This window comes from Lemur catta, chromosome 17 (assembly GCF_020740605.2).
Source record: "Lemur catta isolate mLemCat1 chromosome 17, mLemCat1.pri, whole genome shotgun sequence".
Classification (NCBI taxonomy): Eukaryota; Metazoa; Chordata; class Mammalia; order Primates; family Lemuridae; genus Lemur; species Lemur catta.
In genome coordinates, this window is record NC_059144.1 from 15,047,564 (window position 1) to 15,065,791 (window position 18,228).

The 18,228-nt window shown below is 46.0% G+C and overlaps 1 protein-coding gene across 2 annotated transcripts; it reads left to right on the forward strand.

Annotated features, from left to right (window-relative positions):
* Window positions 1-443: 443 nt before the first annotated feature.
* On the forward strand, window positions 444-17,740 carry TOMM34 (translocase of outer mitochondrial membrane 34). Of its 2 annotated transcripts, none has more exons than XM_045529150.1 (7): window positions 444-698; window positions 3,656-3,755; window positions 4,887-5,039; window positions 8,697-8,866; window positions 12,335-12,482; window positions 16,410-16,536; window positions 16,759-17,740. In XM_045529150.1, exons 1-7 carry the CDS (start codon window positions 572-574, stop codon window positions 16,861-16,863), a joined length of 930 nt encoding a protein of 309 aa, XP_045385106.1. In that variant the 5' UTR covers window positions 444-571; the 3' UTR covers window positions 16,864-17,740. The 2 variants fall into 2 exon arrangements, with proteins under 2 accessions (XP_045385106.1, XP_045385107.1); XM_045529151.1 differs by having other exon boundaries at window positions 12,347-12,482.
* The last annotated feature ends 488 nt before the right edge of the window (window positions 17,741-18,228 follow it).

Consider the following 18,228-nt stretch of genomic DNA (forward strand, 5'->3'; position numbering starts at 1 on the left):
AGATGTAGCCAGAGCCAGATTGAATTGGGCCATGGTAAAGATACAAAAAATTGCTAGAAGTTAGTTAGGTGTATCAGTTAGCTATCACTGTGTAACAAACTACCCCCCGAAGCCAAGTGGTTTAAAACAGGAATCATTTTCCAGTTTTGGTTATTACAGTTAAATTTGTTTCCATTGTATTATCCTGCTTTGTTTTACGTACAGCACTAATCACATGAAATTTGCTCAGGAGCTAATCGTCTGTCAGGCCCCACCAGAACGTAAGCTTTATGAGAGCAGGGCCTCGACCTCCCTCCCGGCGACCCCCACAGCGCCCCAGCACCCCACGGCGCCCAGCGCAGCTCCACTGCGCTGAGGGAGCGCAAGTTCCAGAGTGAGCACGCGCAGAGGGTCGAGCGCCAGGGGGCTCCCGTCCGCCAGGCCCCGCCCCCGCCGCGCTCCGCCCCGCCCCCTCGCGGTCAGGTTAGTGGTCGCATCCGAGGGCTCGCTGCCGGGGCTTCCGCCGGGACGCTGTTCCGCACGACTCCGGGCGGATAACGCAGGCGCCCCCACTCGCCGGCCCGGCCCCGGGATGGCCCCCAAATTCCCAGAGTCTGTGCAGGCGCTCCGCGCCGCCGGCAATGAGAGCTTCCGCAACGGCCAGTACGCCGAGGCCTCCGCGCTCTACGGCCGCGCGCTGCGAGCGCTGCAGGCGCGAGGTACGACCCCGCCCCCGTCTCTGCCCCAGCCCCGCTTCCTCCAGTCCCCCACCGGCACCACCCGGGCCTCGCTCTGCCCCTGCCTTCCTGGGCCTCCCACCCTCGCGGCCCACCGAGCCACCCTTCCCGCCCCTTCCCGCCTTCAGCATCCTACCGGAAACTTCCTTGGCCCTTTCTTTCCACCTGCTTTTGAACTGCCCTGTTGGCCTCCATCCTTAATTATTCCAATCTCATTCTGATCCTGAGGATATAGCTCTAACCCTCCTTCCGCCTAGCTATTCATTTTCAATTAAATTAGCATTTGTTCAGCACCTGGTATATACTGCCTGTATAACAAGACAGACGGTCTTTCTCTGGAAGATCGCGCCTTCTGGTTGGGCGAAAGGGGTGGGGGTGGATCCTAAGGTAGTAAATAAGTAAACAAGACCTGTGGGATAATTGGGGCTATGAAGAAGACAGATAAGCCATGTGACAGGGTTGACTGCGGAGCTCTTTTAGAGTGGGACCTCAAGGACAACTTCTCTGAAGAAAGAAGTGATGTTTGAGGATAATGTCTGAATGATGGGAAGAAGCCAAGCGTAGGAAGTGTTGGGTCTGAGCATTCCAGTTGGAGTGAACTGCAATCAGAAAGCCCCCCAGGCAGAATAAGCATGGTGTATTCCAGGAGTCAAGGCATACTGAACTAGCGGAGGGACTAGTAAGACATGAGGTCAGTAGGCAAACCCTTGCTGTGTAGGTGTTTTAAACCCTGCCAAGGAGCGTGGGTTTTATGCTTGGGTAGGAAGCTACTGGAGAGTTTTAAACAGAGGAGCAGCATATTCTTACCAGTTCCCCCAGTCTCCAGCTCACTTCAACCAACCACACACCTTTGCCCTAAGCCTCGTCTCCAAAGTGTCTTATCCAGGAGCCCCCATTGGATAAAGCCTTAACTTTGGAGAGGGGCCTTGGGTCCTATTTTCTGTAAGTCAGTGTTTAGTACCTATTTCTCTTTGCCTTCCTCCCCTTTTTCATGTTCTTGGCTAGCATTTGTTGAGTGCTTTACTGTGTGCTAGACATTCTAGACATTATGTTTTTATCTTCATTATAACCCTATGGATAAGACACTTACAGATGAGTCCAGAAGAGTTAAATTGCCCAACTCAGGGTTACACAATGAAGACATGTCAGAGCCAGGATTTGCTATTGTAAGTCCAAATTTTTAATCATTTTACTAGACTTCTCCCCAGATCTTCTCCAAATTCCATTCTTTTTTGTTTGAACTTTTTGCAGTTTTAAGCCACTCTTTTGCCCCCATCTTCTTTTCTAGAAAACTCCTCTTTAGGCCCACCTCCTCATGTCAGCATCACTTGATGAAGTTGCTGAGGAATCTGAGGTATTGATGTTTCTGCCTTTTTCCTTCATCCCACCCCAGCTGGCCTGGAGAAGCTTCTGCTTTTGTATGGGTCTATTTTGGGTCCTTATAAGAGCTGGCCTGGTGTCTAGATTTAGCAGAGACCAGAGTTTGGTTCTGCTGCTGCTACTAGTTTTCTAGATAATTTGTGGGCAAGTCTCTTGATTTTGCTGATCAGTTTTCTTGATCTTGAAGGGAGCACAGGGAGCAACCTAACATAATGAGCCCTTCCAGCAAGTCTGTGAAGTGATACCCTCATGCGGTAGGTGAGCGCGTACCGTCAGAGGGGTTGAGTGACTTGTGCAGGTTGGCAGGCTGGATTGATGCCCTTTCCACCACACCACTGCTGTTTCTGAGTAACCATGCTCTTGTGACTTAAGATAGATTACAGGTTTTGCGTACTTGTACTTGCTTTTTTAGAGCAAGAATGTATTTTGCTTGTCTCTACTTTCTGTCTCAGGGACTGGCAAAATAAGGGGAGAAGAAAAAGCTTGTTATTGTCGGTATTGAATGAAAGATTTCAGATAGCAACATGGTAACATACTTAGTGAAAAAACAAGTTGCAGAAGGATAAGCAATATGATACCACTTAGGAAATGCTTTAATAGACCTGAAACGATACTTTATCTTACCTGTGAATATATACATGTAATAAAGGTAGACAAACATGTTTGAGAATGTTACACATCAGCTTCAGGATTTTGCTGGCCTCTGGGGGTCTGGGAAGAGAGCACAGAGAAAAGGAGGGGGATGAGTGGAACTTCAGCCATACCAAAAAGGTTGGAAACAAATATAGTAACATATGGTGGATACTGAGACGTGGTTTTCTACATGTTTCAAAGAGCTTGTTTTCAATTCTTTCTTAAATTATGGCCTACACTGGTGGGTATGAAATGGTTGAAAATTATCTTTAAAAATGAAGATCTACAATGAAGGACGTGGGCGTCTGCGATTCCTGAGAGTAAGGACTGCCTTTAGAGAAATGTCTAATAATCCTCCTCCCTTTTGGGTAGCATGAGTACTTCTCTGATTAAGTTTTCCGTAGTCCTGTCAGAGCCAGCTCAGTTACCACTTCCCTGGCAAAGTCCTCTCTGACTTGACCAGGTAGAATTAGTCTCCGTCTCTCATGTCCCTACAACTCTTGGTCAATCCATTTATCATATTGTTTTTTTATTTAGGTTCTTTGTCGGGTTTTCATGCTTTTTGTAGAAAAATTAACACGCATACACACACCCCCAGGTGGTTACAGCATGGATTTTGGGGAGGCAGGAGCCAGCTATTTCATGTTTATCTTTTGCCTGGTACCAAGTTCGGTGCTGGAATGAATGAATGTGGAGATAAACGTGTGGTTCCCTGTGAAGGGCAGAAAGCTTGATGTCCTCACTCTCATGTAAGAGTGACAAATATGCCAGCCAAGCAGGCCAACAAGCCTGATCAGGTTACAGTCATCTCTGCTGCCTTTCCCCGGAGCCTAGAGAGCTCCAGGTGTAAAATGTTTTCCAGTGTCCTGAGGCATCCATTTCCTAACCTGACGATCTTCTTGCGCTCTCTGCCTCCACCTGGGCAGGTCCTTCAGACCCGGAAGAGGAAAGCGTTCTCTATTCCAACCGAGCAGCATGCCACTTGAAGGATGGAAACTGCAGAGACTGCATCAAAGATTGCACTTCGTAAGTGGCCAAGGGTAACTTTGAGATGCCTGAAGTCTCGGAAGAGGAGGCTGGGTTTACCTGGCTTATTCTTTGGAAGGATCCTACCAGTTATATCTGTGACAAAGATTAGAAAATGTCACCAAGTCACTGAGAATGGGAGGCTCTACTTGGTCCTTGTGGCCCCTGACTTGTGTCTTTGGAGTCTTGGCTTTGCTGCTGAGTAAGGAGTTGGGTGAGCAGTTAGAGGTAGATCTTAAAGTCTTTGTGAGATTTGGAACCTGGGGATGAGGTAGAGTTGCAGACCAGTGACTGGCTTACCGAGGTGTTTTTCTGAGATGGGTGTGTGTGAGGGGAAGGGAGGGAGGGAAGGAAAGAAGGAGGGATAGAGGTTACAAAGAGAAAGGAAAAAACCATATTCATCAATCATCAGTAGTAGAGGACAATGAACAATTTTTCATACCTTTCGTCTTCAAGTCAGTCTAACATTGTCTTCTTTTATCATTGCTAAACTAGCATATGCCCTAAATATGTTCCCAGATCTGATATTCTGTGACGTTGCTTTAGATTCGTGCCTTGGTGATAGACGGGAGGGGAGGAGGGATGTGAGCATGCTCGCGGAGCCTGTGCTAAATTAGTTTGTCTCAGGCCCCATGCTAGATTTCCTTCTTTGAGTGCTAATGGCCAATCTGTGGGGTAAGTTTACCATGCTTCCCAGGCCAGAACTAAGTTGCTGAGGATTCGGGCAGAAAAGTGATTTGCCTGGGTCACATGATTAGTGGCAGAGGTGGAATTCAGACACCACCCCACCTGACTCCAAAGCCTATTTGTTATTCCCACTGGGCCACAACTCTAAAGACTTAGTAGCATGAAAACCATGAGGCACTTGTTCTTGATTCTGGGGGGATCGAAACTGAAAGCTGATACATATGCAAATAAGTTTCACGATATTAGTGGTTCTCTGCTCGCTTTCCCCTCTTCATTTCAGTATAAGTTGGAAAGTCCCTGTTGTGAGGTTTGGCATTTTTACCAGTGTCTCTCAGCCAGAAATTACCTCCTGTACACTGAGGGCTACAGATGACTATCTGGAAGAAACTACACCAAAACCCTGGTGGCTCAACAGCCAGATGACATTTTTGCCTCCTGTTCTAGAGCACTGGCCTTGGTTCCCTTCGGCATTAAGCCCCTGCTTCGGCGAGCGTCTGCCTATGAGGCTCTAGAGAAGTACCACCTGGCCTATGTTGACTATAAGACTGTGATGCAGATTGATGATAATGTGACATCAGCCCTGGAAGGCATCAACAGGTGAGCCCAATTCACTGCAGGCAGTCTCCATGGAAACTCCCTAGCCTCCTTAATTGGCTCTGGGCCATTGCTTTGGTTGTCTTCTAGGGCAGCAGTCCCCAGCCTTTTTGGCACCAGAAATTGATTTCATGGAAGACGGTTTTTCCACTGACGGGGGTCAGTGGGGGTTTGTGGGGGAGGCGGAGCTCAGGCAGTGGTGGTGTGGATGATGGGGAGCAGCTGTAAATAAATGAAGCTTTGTTCACTCACCCACCGCTCACCTCGTGCTGTGCAGCCTGGTTCCTAATAGGCCACAGAGAAGTACTGGTCCACGGCCTGGCAGGTTGGGGAGTGCAGTTCTAGGGGGATCCCTTTGGCTAGACTTAGAAAACTCCTAATGAGCACGTGAGGGAAAGCATGGGAGGAGAATCTGCTGTTGTATTTAGTAGGTATTTAAGGAGTCAGAATTACTGAGATTGACTGATTGGTTGATTCTGCCTAGCTGTGTGAATTTCATTCACACAGTAATATTTATTGAGCTCTCTCTAAGGTATTGAGCCAGATTAAGTGGGGGATACCAAAATGAAAAGAGATACAGACCCCACTTGTCTTCAGAGAGCTAACTGTAATTGGGAGACTAAGACACAGCCCCAGCAGCTAGACACAAGCCTGGAAGGATGTTGTTTGTGAACATGGTTTAGTGTATTGTACCATGACCCCTCCATGAAGTGCCTCAGGTGAAATTGCTGTCTGGTTTCCAGGTAGTTATTTGTTTTTATATCTTGGGTACCATCATTTGTATAACTGATCATGTGTCACCTCTTTGCATGTGCTGCTAGAAAGCCAAACACCACGCTACTATTAATAGCAAATCCTTAATAGGACTTCATGGTATGTTTTTAATGCTTCATTTCTGGCTTGACTTGTTTGCCAGCATCCTTTATTTTCTTTTTGCCTCCTTTTAATTTCTATTATTCAACAAAATCTGCCAGTGTGTGTCAGACTTTACATGAAGCCCTGGGCTGATTACTGAGACGTACCTCTTCCTGCCCTTGTGGAGCTCCTGGTCTCTGGAAAACACCAGTCGGTAATCAGCAAGCACAGTACAGTGTGAAGCATGCCGTGGTAGGAGGAGCATAGGGAGCTCCAGGGGCAGAAAGGAGGTACCTCACCAGCAGGGAGAAAGAGGGGGAGGCCAGAGAGAGCTTTTCAGAGGAGGTGAGCTTAGACTGAGAGAGAAATAGAAATCTGGGGTGAGGGGCCGGCAAGGACAAGGGCAGTGGGTGCAAGGGGAGCAAGTGTGATGGATCACAGGAGTTGTAAGAAGGCCATTTCACACGGCGCTGCAGGCGGGGAGCTCAGCTGCGGATGGGTTGGTGAGGCTGGGTCTGGGTGTTCTGGGGCTTGGACTTAATCCTGAGCAAGTGAGGCATTATGGACAGGTCCTAGCAGTGGAACAAGGTGAGCAAATTTGTTTTAGAGAAACAAATTTAAATTTGTATTTTAGAGAAAAACTCGTTGGCTACCATGGTGAGGGATGATATGGAGAGAATAGGAAGGGGCCCGGCAGCAATCCATGGGAGAGGGGGAGATAGTGGGGAGAGGACCTGGGACCAATTCAGAGGACATTTAGGAAATATATCAACAGGCTTTGTGGTTGGGGAATGGTGAGAAGGGAGGAATAGAAGATATCCAGGTGGTTGACGTGTTGAGTCAGAGGTAACCATGGGACATGAGACGAGAGATGAAAGGCAGGCAGTTGGGTATTCACATGGGTTGGTAGCAGAGGAGAAAAATAGAGGGCAGACATGCAGATTTGAAGGTCATCAGCATAGAGGTGGATTGAGGCTAGGGAGAAAAAGAACACCGCAGCAGGTGTGTCAGGAACAGGACAGAGCTTTGAGAAACTCCAGCATTTGAGGGCCTTACAGAGGAACAGCAGGTGGAGAGGTGGGAGGAGATTTGGGCATTTAATGTCCCATGGGAAGACATATTTCAGGAAGGATGGAGACATCATCAGTGTCATGTGCTCCAGTGAGCGTAAGCGAATGACAGGTTTAGCGGTGAAGTCACTGGTGGTTCTGATGGAAGCAGTTCAGTGAGTTCCAGAAGCCAGGCTAGGCCGGGTGTGGTGGCTCACGCCTGTAATCCTAGCACTCTGGGAGGCCGAGGCTGGTGGATCGCTCGAGGTCAGGAGTTCGAGACCAGCCTGAGCAAGAGTGAGACCCCGTCTCTACTAAAAATAGAAAGAAATTATCTGGCCAACTAAAAACATATATATAGAAAAAATTAGCCAGGCATGGTGGCACATGCCTGTAGTCCCAGCTACTCGGGAGGCTGAGGCAGGAGGATCGCTTAAGCCCAGGAGTTTGAGGTTGCTGTGAGCTAGGCTGACGCCACAGCACTCAGTATAGCCCGGGCAACAGAGGGAGACCTTGTCTCAAAAAAAAAAAAAAAAAAAGAAGTCAGGCTGTGAAGAGAGGCAGGGTAGTGTGGCTGGAATAGCAGAGAGGTGTCCAGGAGGTTTTGTTAAGTAAAGAAAGAGTTAAAGGGACTTAAATGCTGATAGTTGGAGTCAGTAGAGAAAGGACAAAGATGCAGGAGAGGGAGGTGCTGCCTGGGTGTGGTCCCTGGGAGAGGCAGGAGGAGGTGGGACCCAGAGGTTAAGTTGAAGGATTGGCCCTGTCGTCTCTTCTATTGCCACAGGAGGGAAATAGGAAGGTTTGGGCACCCAGGCAGGTAGGTTTGTATTTGGGTTATAAGGATGTTTGCTCTGAAAAAGGAGGAGGATTAGGGAACAGGTTTGAGGAGAGTAGAGGTTTGAAATAGTTGGGCCTACCAGGAAAACAGGCTAGTCGGAGACCATGAATGTGTGATGGGATCTGTCTGTGTGGTTTTCATTCTTTTAACATAGGAGCATGCTTGTAGGAGCAGAAGTATACAGTTGGCTTTATTCACTCATTCAACATATACTTATTGAGCCTTGGTGGTTGCCAGGTGATATGCTAGATGCTGGGGATCAGTTAACAAAGTGGACATGGTCCCTGAGCGGCATTTTAAGCTGAGATCTAAAGAATAAGGAGTTAGCTGGGCTTAGGAGGTGGCAGTCTTTTTCTGAAGTGGAAGAAATTGTTCTGGGTAGAGGAAAAAGCACGTGTGAAGGCTTGAACATAAGCATCAAGAGGGACAGGACAAAGGGTGAGAGGAGGGGGGAGACCAGATCTCACAGGCCATGTTAGCCGAGGGAAATGGGAACCCCTGAAGGGTGGTAAGATTTGAGAACAACGTGACAAGATTTGCATTTGTTAAAAAGTCTCTTATTAAACAGACTTCAGGTGCTTACATGACTTTGTACTAGATTCATTGAGAAAATTTGAAACAATGAGAACATAAGATCCTTTCTTGGAGAATGTGTAGTTTTGCGGGTGCAAGTTTAAGTACCTTAAGCAGCAGATCCCCACTTTAAAGGTAACTTAGTATGACCAAGCTCAGTGGCTGAGCTGAGAAGGCGTTTTGGGCACAGACTCCTGTTCCCGTGCTGCAGCGTTGGCGGATATAAGGAGATGGTTCAGACCAGGGGGAAGACGATAACTCGCCTACCTCCCCTGGCTGTGTGCAAGGAGGAACACCTTCTTGACCCAGCTGGAAAGGTCTCTGCAATGCTGCCTTCCTTTCCAGAATGACCAGAGCTCTTATGGACTCCCTTGGGCCTGAGTGGCGCCAGAAGCTGCCCTCTATCCCCTTGGTGCCTCTTTCAGCTCAGAAGAGGTGGAATTCCTCGCCTTTCCAGAAGCACAAAGAGACAGCTAAAAACATATCCAAAGAAACCACAACTACAAAGAGCAGAGGTGAGCTGTGACTCCCTGCCCAGAGGGTCTTGCAACCTCCCGATAGCTACTTTCTTTAGAGTAGTCCTGTAGAAACTGGCCTCATTTAGCTCAGTTCTAAAAATAATCTTGGAAACAAAGTAAAAAACAAAAGAAAACGAAGATGTCTTAACGTCTTAGAGATTGTCTCTTCAACTCTACAGTGAGGGTGATGATAAAACCTACCCCACAGCTGTAAGGCACTTGTCAGGCAGGGTGTGTCAAGGAGGCTCTTTTAATGTTCCAGGGAATTGCCCCAGCCCAGTACACTGAGAATTGAGGCTAAAGAAGTGCAGAGGGGTCAGGGCTGGAGCCCTGCTGTGTGTGAGTGATCTTTAGGTGTTAGGGAAGGGCAGGATCCTATCTGGTCATGGGTAGCTTTCACTCCGGTTTGTGGGAGCCTGGTAAGTGTTCCCCACTCTTCCTAGAATGAAGATATGGAGTGCCAATGAACTAGACTTTTTCAGTGCACCTGTCATTGATTTTGTTCTTTCAGAGTCACTGAGTCATGTGTTCCAGGCCCTGTGCTAAGCAGTGTGACACAGACAGGACAGGGGCAGTTGAAACTCTTGGTCTAATGAGGGACTGAGACTTGTAAACAGTATCTTAAAATGCAAAGAGGGGCAACGTGTGCTTTAGAGTCTTTCTTTAGTGTTTGGGGAGTTCAAAACAGGAACTGACTTAAGTGTTTGAGGAGTCAAGGAAAGGATCTCAGAGGAGGTGGTGCTTGAGATATATCTTGAAGAATGAGGTCATCAGGTGGCAAGAGAGAAGGGAGAATTCTTGGCAGAGACAGTGGAGAGAGGTGGAGAATGAAAGTGCACGGTGAACAGTGGGAGTCAGTGTGACTAGTGAGCAGTGTCTTGCAGGGCCCACGTGAGGCTGAAGAAGCTGTACATAACTGCAGCCCACTGAGCTATTAGATCATTAAATACTAAATGTTGGATTTCTAATCAAAAGTTTAGTTGATTATATCTCAAACAAGAAACAGTACAGTTAATCAAAGTTATGTGTCTAAACTGTCCACACAGTTTTGCCATCTTAATGGTAGCTTGCTTAATGTGAGCAGCAAAGAAGCTTGGAGAGCGAATGGCAATGAAATCGTGAAAGGCATTTTTCACAGCTTGTTGAGAATTGAATATTTTTCCTTGCAAGAAGTGGTCCAAAGCCTGGAAGAAGTGAGAGTCAGTTGGTTCAAGGACTGGTGATTATGGTGGATGACAGAGAATTTCCAAGTCCAGCTTCTGTAGTTTGAGCAGCATTGTCTTTTGTGACACATGGTCTTGCAAGAGGATTGGCCTGCCTCTGTTGACCAATCTCAGCTGCTTAATCTCAAGCATCCTCATCATTTTGTTCAATTGGTTACAGTAGACATCTGCTGTAATCGACTGACCAGGTTTCATTAAGCTGTAATGGATAATATTAATACCAGCACTGGACTACCAGACAGACACCATTAGCTTTTTTTGACAAACATTCCACTTTGGACTGTGTTTTGACACTTCATCTTTATCTAAGCATTGTGCCAAACACTTGTGATTGTCACAAAGAATCCATTTTTCATCACACATAACAATACAGTGTAGAAATAGCTCACCTTTATGTCATGCAGCAAAGAAAGGCAAGCTTCAAGACAATTTCTCTTCTGATGCTTGTTTAATTCATGTGGTACCCATCTATCCAGCTTCTTTACCTTGCCCATTTGTTTCAAGTGGTCCAATATTGTTGGAATAGTAACGTCAAACCTTGTTACTAATTCACTCATAGGTTGGGGTGGATTTGCTTCCACTGCAGCTTTCAGCTCATCATTATCCACCTTGGTCTCAAGTCACCCACATGGCTCATTTTCAAGATTAAAATCACCAGAATGGAGCTTCTCTAACTTTCAATGTACTGTGCATTCATGAGCCATATCCTTCCCAAACTTTTCGTTGATATTTTGAGCTGTTTGCACTGCATTGGTTCCACGACAGAACTTATATTGAAAAATAACACAAATTTTTGACTTATCCATGGTTTCACAAAAGTTGCTCTAAAAAAAAAAAATTTGAAAGATAATCACAAGCCAAAATGTGCATTTGAAAGAATGATGATGTACCTTTATAATTAAAAAAAATAAAAAAAGAAGTGTCAAAGTGAAATGTCAGAGATACCAGCTGCAAACTTAGTACTTAAGGAAATCAGACATTCCATACTTAATAACCTAATATTTCTAGAGAAACATGTGCATATGTGCACATGGAGATGTGTACAGGAATGCTCATGGTAGAATGTGTACTAGCAAAAAAACAAAACTAGAGATAACGCAAATCTCTGTAAATAGGAGAATGGAGAAATCAATTGTGGTATTGCAGCAATGAAAATGAATGAACTACAGGTATATGCATCAACACAGATGAGTCTCAGGAAGATAATGTTGAGAATAAAAAGAAAAAGCAGGCCATAAAAGAATATGTAGACTTATTTATTCTTTGATATGAAGTTCAAAAACAAATAACAAATGATTTATGGGTACTACCATATGTAAACTTAAAAAAAAATAAGGGAAGAAGCATATTAATAGAATTGGGGATAATAGTTTCCTTCCGGGATGGATTGAATTGAGAAGGGGCCCCCAGGACTTCAAAGGTCCTAGTAATGTTCTCTTTCTTAAGCTGGGAGATGACTTCAGGGTGTTAGTTTTATTCCTATAACCTTACCCTGGGTCATAAATATTCAGTCTTTTATAAAGATAGTTTTTAAAAATTAAAAAAGCAAGTGATACGGAGCTGAGGCTGGAACATTTAATTGGGGCCAAGCAGTGAAGGGCGTGAAAGCCAGGTTGAGCAGCTTGGGTTTCACCTTGTTCTCTCTCCTCTCTCTCCCTGAAGGCTGGAGCAGAGCTGCATGCGTTAGGTGAGGAAGGGCAGTCACAGACTCAGACCGAAACGGAGTTGAGAAATAGTGGGCTCTTCTGCCCTTTTCTGAAAGCCCAGAAGCTACGCCCTTTCTTTACCAGATTCCTGTTTATTAATATTTACTTACTTATTCTCCTGCTTTAAGTTTCCTTTCTCATGTATTCTCAGATTTGACCCTAAAAATAGCCACGTGTGGAATAAGTATTGCCCCGTTGTAGTGGTGAGGAATTTGAGCTCCAAAAGTTAGGTTGGTCACACAAGATCTTCCACCTACCAGGTGGCAGTGACAGGGCCATTTGGGTTGCTTTTTATCATGTATATGTTATTATATATGTGAATAAATATGTTTATATCACAAGTCCCCAACCTCTTGGAATGAAAAACTGTTTAACTTTCCAGAAGCCATTAACTGGGTGGGGGGAATCATTAATCAGGAAGGATAATTTACAACAGTGTAGGAGATCTCTGAGGGAGAGGTGATGCTGAAGAGATCTCATCGATCTCAGTTGGGTACCTGCTCCGTGTTTTTTTCCTCTTCTGAATTTGTATCTAGTGCCTTTTGCAGGGGATGCGGAGAGAGCCAGAGTTCTGAAGGAAGAAGGCAATGAGCTTGTAAAGAAGGGAAACCATAAGAAAGCTGTTGAGAAGTACAGTGAAAGCCTCTTGTTTAGTAACCGGGAATCTGCGACATACAGCAACAGGTATCTTCTTCACCGCTGCTTTAGGACATTGGGTGTTGTGTTCCACAGTCTTCTCCTGGGCTCTGGTGGGCTCTTCCTCCCTAGCATTTAGTCAGCATGTTCCAGCTCAAAGCATGCATTCACACTGTGAGCTGGGCGTTGCCAGTGGCATTCACTCTCTTGAAGGGTAGAGCTAGGGGATGCCAAAGGGTAGCCTGGGCTTTGTTAGCCCCTCTCCCCAGAATTTTCCTAAGCGTACAGTATAAGTAAAAGCAGTGTGCTTGCTGTGCAGACAAAACCTAAACACAATTCTCTTGGTCTCTTCACCCTGTACCCTGCTCCCCACCCCATGGTTTCTTCAAACCCTCATGTTAGAAGTTTTGGCACCATTTCTGTCTAAGAGCACTGGCCCAGAAGCCATGCTGTGGGATAACTATTGCCTGCCCTGGGAGCAGGAAGGAGGGGTGTAGTCCAGCCGGAAGGGTTAGACCTGTGGGCCTGTAGAAGGCCCTGTACCAGGAGCTCCTGTCAGTGACCACTGACGGCGCCTGGGAGCCAGGGTACTGTCCCTTTATTGTGCGGGAGTCACTGCTTTGCAGCAGTGCTCAGAAGTATAGGTGGTAGGTGTTCTTTCTGTTGTAAAGTTGAGAAAATTGAGGCTCAGAGAAGGAAGGGCTTTGCCTGAGCTTACCCAGCCAGTAAATAGTGGCACCGGAATTGGAATCTGGCTCCAGTGAGATCTTCCTGTTAATTTTACTCTCAGAAGCTTCAAACATTCATCAAGAAATCATATCTGATCCAAACATTTATTATATAAACCATCTATTTAAAAAGTGTTTCTCCTTCCCTACCAACATACACATTTCACTCTCTAGTTCAGAAATCTTGGGTCTGTGCTGGGTGTGGTGGCCCACACCTATAATCCTAACACTTTGGGAGGTCAGGAGTTCGAGACCATCCTGAGTAAGAGCAAGACCCTGCCTCTACAAAAGATAGAAAAATTAGCCAGGCATGGTGGTACACATCTGTAGTTCCAGCTACTCGGGAGGCTGAGGCAGGAGGATCGCTTGAGCCCAGGAGTTTGAGGTTGCTGTGAGCTATGATGACGCCACTGCACTCCAGCCTGGGTAACAGAAAGAGACCCTGTCTCAAAACAAACAAACAAATAAATAAATATCAATCTACCTTGGGTCTAATGTAGGCAGACTGTTTCTTATTCCAAACTCTTGGGATAAAATATGTTTCAGATTTTAGTGAGCTAATGTGGTCCACATGCTGAATTACATAACACGGCAGCAGGGTCTGGGCAGCTTACTGAAGTAAGTTATTAGTATTTCTGCAAGTGAAACATGGAAATGCCATGTGCACATGTGGTAGGATAAAGAAACTAAGTAGCTTCATGTCAACTCATTTCCGGTTTTGCCAAATGAGTTGAAAGAACTTGGAGTTTTAAAGGTTGGATTTTGGAATTTTGGACCTATGATTTTACTGCACATTGGACCAGGGGTGCCTCAGTCTGCCAGGCTCACTTGAAAAAGAAGCCTACAGCCTTTTTGTTCCGTGTTTGTGTGGCACCATCTTCTAACTCCTCTTTCTCTGGGCACTCTTTGGGCCTGCTTATTACCTTACGCTGCTTAATACCTTCATTAACTCATTTTTCTGGATTTTTACCAAATTTGGAACTATGTTTTCTTTTGTTTAAATACTGTTCTTCATGCAAATGTCTCTGTGCCACACTGTCACATCATGTCCCTTCCTCTGTCAGGTCAGAGCAGTCAGCCTACCTAAATTCAAAGGGAGAGAACAGAGACCCCTCCACCTCTCAATGGGAAGAGCACCAAAGAATTTGTGCCTGTCTTCAAATTGCTACAAGGAGGAGGTTTTTCTCTAATTTATGATATAAATCCTGTGCAATCACAAAGGACTAGTAGAATTTTTAAATTCATGATAGTGATTCCAGAGTTTGTCAGGAAAAAATGAGAACAGCAAAAGAGAATTTAGTGTATGATAAAGTATGGGGAAAAAAGGGATTATTCAATAAATGGTGTTGGATTCAATAAATGGGTAAGAGTGAAAAATAAACCTGAGTCCTACCTCAGTTATTTTTTTTATTATTATTTTTTAATTTTTTTTTATCCTTTACACAGATCCTGGTGCACCCACTTCTTATTTTAAAATAAATTCTAAGTGGATTACAGTTTCAGATATAAACAGTAAAACCATTAAGTTTTGAAAGAACATGTGGGCTAATTATCTTGCAGTGGGAAGAGTCTTCTTATGTGGAGGAAAGTAACTCACAGAAATCATTGAAGGAAAAGTTAGAGAAATTTGATTCCATAGATTAAAAAAGACCTTATGTTGGCTGGTCAGACGGTAGTGAGTTATCTCACTTGATTGTTCAGTTACAGATTGAACTCCTTGTTCTACTTTCCCCCCTTCTCACTACTGCACTTGACTGGCCTTAAAAATAATAATAAAAAGACCTACGTAAAGATGTTCAGCTTTACCCATATTTAAAGCAATTAAAACAATGAGATATCATTTTCTTCCATTGGTAGAAATTAAAGCTTGAGACCCAGGGTTGGTACAGTTGTAGGAAAATAGGCTCTGTCAAAAACTGTTCTTAACGGTGCAATTTTTTTGGAGAGCATTTGGGCAGTAATAGTAAAAATTTAAAATGCATATGTCTTTTGACCCAGCAGTTCCTTGTATAAGGACATTAAGTGCAGCATCATTTATTTACAAACTAGAAACAATGAAAAATACCCCCCAATAGGAAATTGGTAAAATAAATCATGACACATCCAGCTGCCCCCGGCACCCACTGAAAACAGTGAGGTGGAATGGATGAACTTCCGTAATGAGCTCCCACACATCTGACTGTTGTGTTTTTAGTGACTGTTTTCGGAGAGAAGGACTAGACTTGAATGAGGAAGGTACAATCACACATGCTTTTTTCAACCACAGATGTAGAATATTTTGTTGTATGGATGTACGTGACTGTTTTTTTCCAACATTTTATTATGAAAATTTTCAAAATAAAGTTGAAAGAACTATACATTGAACACCCATATACCTACTTCCTAAATTCTACGATTAATATTTTGTTACATTTGCTTTATCACTGTCCATCTGTTGATCTGTCTTATTATCTTTGATGTCTTTCAGAGTAAATTGCAAACGTCTTTACATTTCACTCCTAATATATCAGCATCATATTTTTTTTTTTTTTTTTTTGAGACAGGGTCTTGCCTTATTGCCCAGGATAGAGTGCAGTGGCATCGTCATAGCTCACTGCAACCTCATGCTCCTGGGCTCAAGTGATCCTCTTGCCTCAGCCTCCCAACTAGCTGGGACTACAGGTGCGCACCATGGCGCCTGGCTAATTTTTCCATTTTTAGGAGAGATGGGATCTTGCTCTTGCTCAGGCTGGTCTCGAACTCCTGACCTCAAGCAATCCTCCCGCCTCGGCCTCCCAGAGTGCTAAGATTACAGGCGTGAGCCACTGTGCCCAGCCAGCCTTATATCATTAATTAGAGTTCAGTATTTACTTTTTCTTGAGATAATTTTTTAATCATCAAGGAGAAGGTTTCAGGAAACACTTTCTTTGCTTGAAAGAGCACAATACAGGAGAGTGAAGTGCAGAGTGATACAACTAAACAAGGTCAGGATCTGGAGTCATGCAGAGCCCCCTCCCCCCCCCCCCCCCCGCCCCGAGTTTGAACATCAGGTTGCCCCTCAGTACTGGTGGTACTGGGGGCAAGTCCCTTTACCCCTCTGAGCCAGCGTTTCATCTTAACAAGGGGGGAAGGTGGTTGTGAGGCTCAAAGAAGATAGAAAGTAACCAGCCCAGGGTAGGCGTTCAGCGAATCAGAGACCACTCTTCAGGCTGCCTCACAGCTTGGCCCACAAGTGACTAAAAGTTCTGAAATGGTCTCTCCCCATCAGAGCGCTCTGCTATTTGGCCCTGAAGCAGTACAAGGAAGCAGTGAAGGATTGCACGGAAGCCCTCAAGCTGGATGGAAGGAACGTGAAGGCATTTTACCGGCGAGCTCAAGCCTACAAGGCACTCAAGGTAAAAAGATCCAGGCCAGAGGTAGTAGCATAAGCCACTGAGATTTGTGCCAGTGGCGGCACTTCGAGTATAGTCAAGGCAAGGCGGTGTCTGCCGCTTTCCTTCTCATCCCGGGGCCTCAGGGGAGGCCTGCAGGCTGGGGTTTGAAAACAGTCCCTTGCCTCAGCAGCTGTCCCCACCCCAGTCCAGGCGCCTTCCCCATGCTCTCCTCTCTTGTGTTAGGACTATAAATCCAGCTTTGCAGACATCAGCAGCCTCCTACAAATTGAGCCCAGGAATGGCCCTGCACAGAAGTTGCGGCAGGAAGTGAAGCAGAACCTGAACTAAGAGCCCGAGAGGACAGCAGGAACCTCTGCCTGACCTGACCCAGAGAAGCCAGGGGCCGCCGCCTCTGTGCCCGCTCCTGAAACCCAGCATGCCCTGGAGTGAGCTCTGAAGCACCCTCCCCAGCCCCTCAGTGGCCTCCCACCCTTTAAGGGGCTTTGCTTGTTCAAATTAAGCTCAGTGTAGTCAAACAGACGTCTCGTTTCACCAGAAAGGTCCCCACCAGGCTGAAGCGTGAAGCCGAAGCCCTGTCCCCGACCCCCCTGCCCCCAATAGCGGATCATACAGACAGGTCCTCGTCAGCAAAGCAGCTGGCTTTGTTGCTGCCCCCAGCGTGCTCCAGACTGAGTGCTGCCCTTGTAGCTCCACCAGCCCCCACCTCGCTGTAGTTCATCTGAACACCTGAGCTGGGGTGGGGGTGGGGGCGGGGGCTAAGCTAGAAAACCCTGACCCAAAGCAACCTGTCGAGCTGGTTCTCCAGGGCTGCGATCTCCCCCGTGTGCAGTTGCTATCCCTGTCCTTGGCACAGTCTCCTGTGTCTGAGCCCCAGTGCCTTTTGTCCAGGCCCTCTTTTGTTGGGCAGGCAGAGCCCTGACCCTCGGATGGCTCTGTCCTCTACTCTGTGTCGCTGCCTTCTGCATGGAGGTACCTAAGCTGTTTCAAGAGCCCAGTGGTTTTGGCTGCTCCTCCCGAAAGTGGGATAGGGAGAGAGGCCTCCTGGAGGTCACTGTCCTTGTTTTCTGGGCAGAATCTTGCCTTTTTGCTCCAACAGTGGCCTTCTCCAGGCATCATAGTTCTTTGTAATATGTTGAAGTTAATTTGACTGATGGATTTTGTTGAACTGTGTGTTTAAGCTATTGCATTAAAAGGCTTTCTTCTACATAAATGTCTGTTGTACTTTCATTTGTGCCCTTTCAACTTTGCGCCTGGAACTTGGTAGTAATAATAATAAAAGCTATTTCATACTGAGCATTCATCCTTTCATTGAACAAATATACTGAAACGTCTGCGTGGGCCAGGCCCTGGCATAGTGCTGGGGAGACCACAGCGAATAGGCACTGCCCCTGCTCTCAGAGGGTGGATGGTGCATTGGGAAGGCAAGAAGTTAATCAGAAAAATCACATGAGTATAAATCGCAGCTGGCCTAAGTGAGTCCCGAGTCATCAAACGGTGCTTTACCTGCCTAAAAATGGGGAGTGTCACAGTGGAGGGAGTGGAGAGGAAGGGGTCCCTGAGGAAGCAAAGCTGGGGTTGGGTTATAAAGTGGGAGGTTAACTAGTGAAGAGAGGAGGGGAGAGCAGGTGTGCAGAACAGAACAGCGTCTGTGAGGCCCCATTTGGGAGGACAGGGTAAGTGCAGGGACCAAAA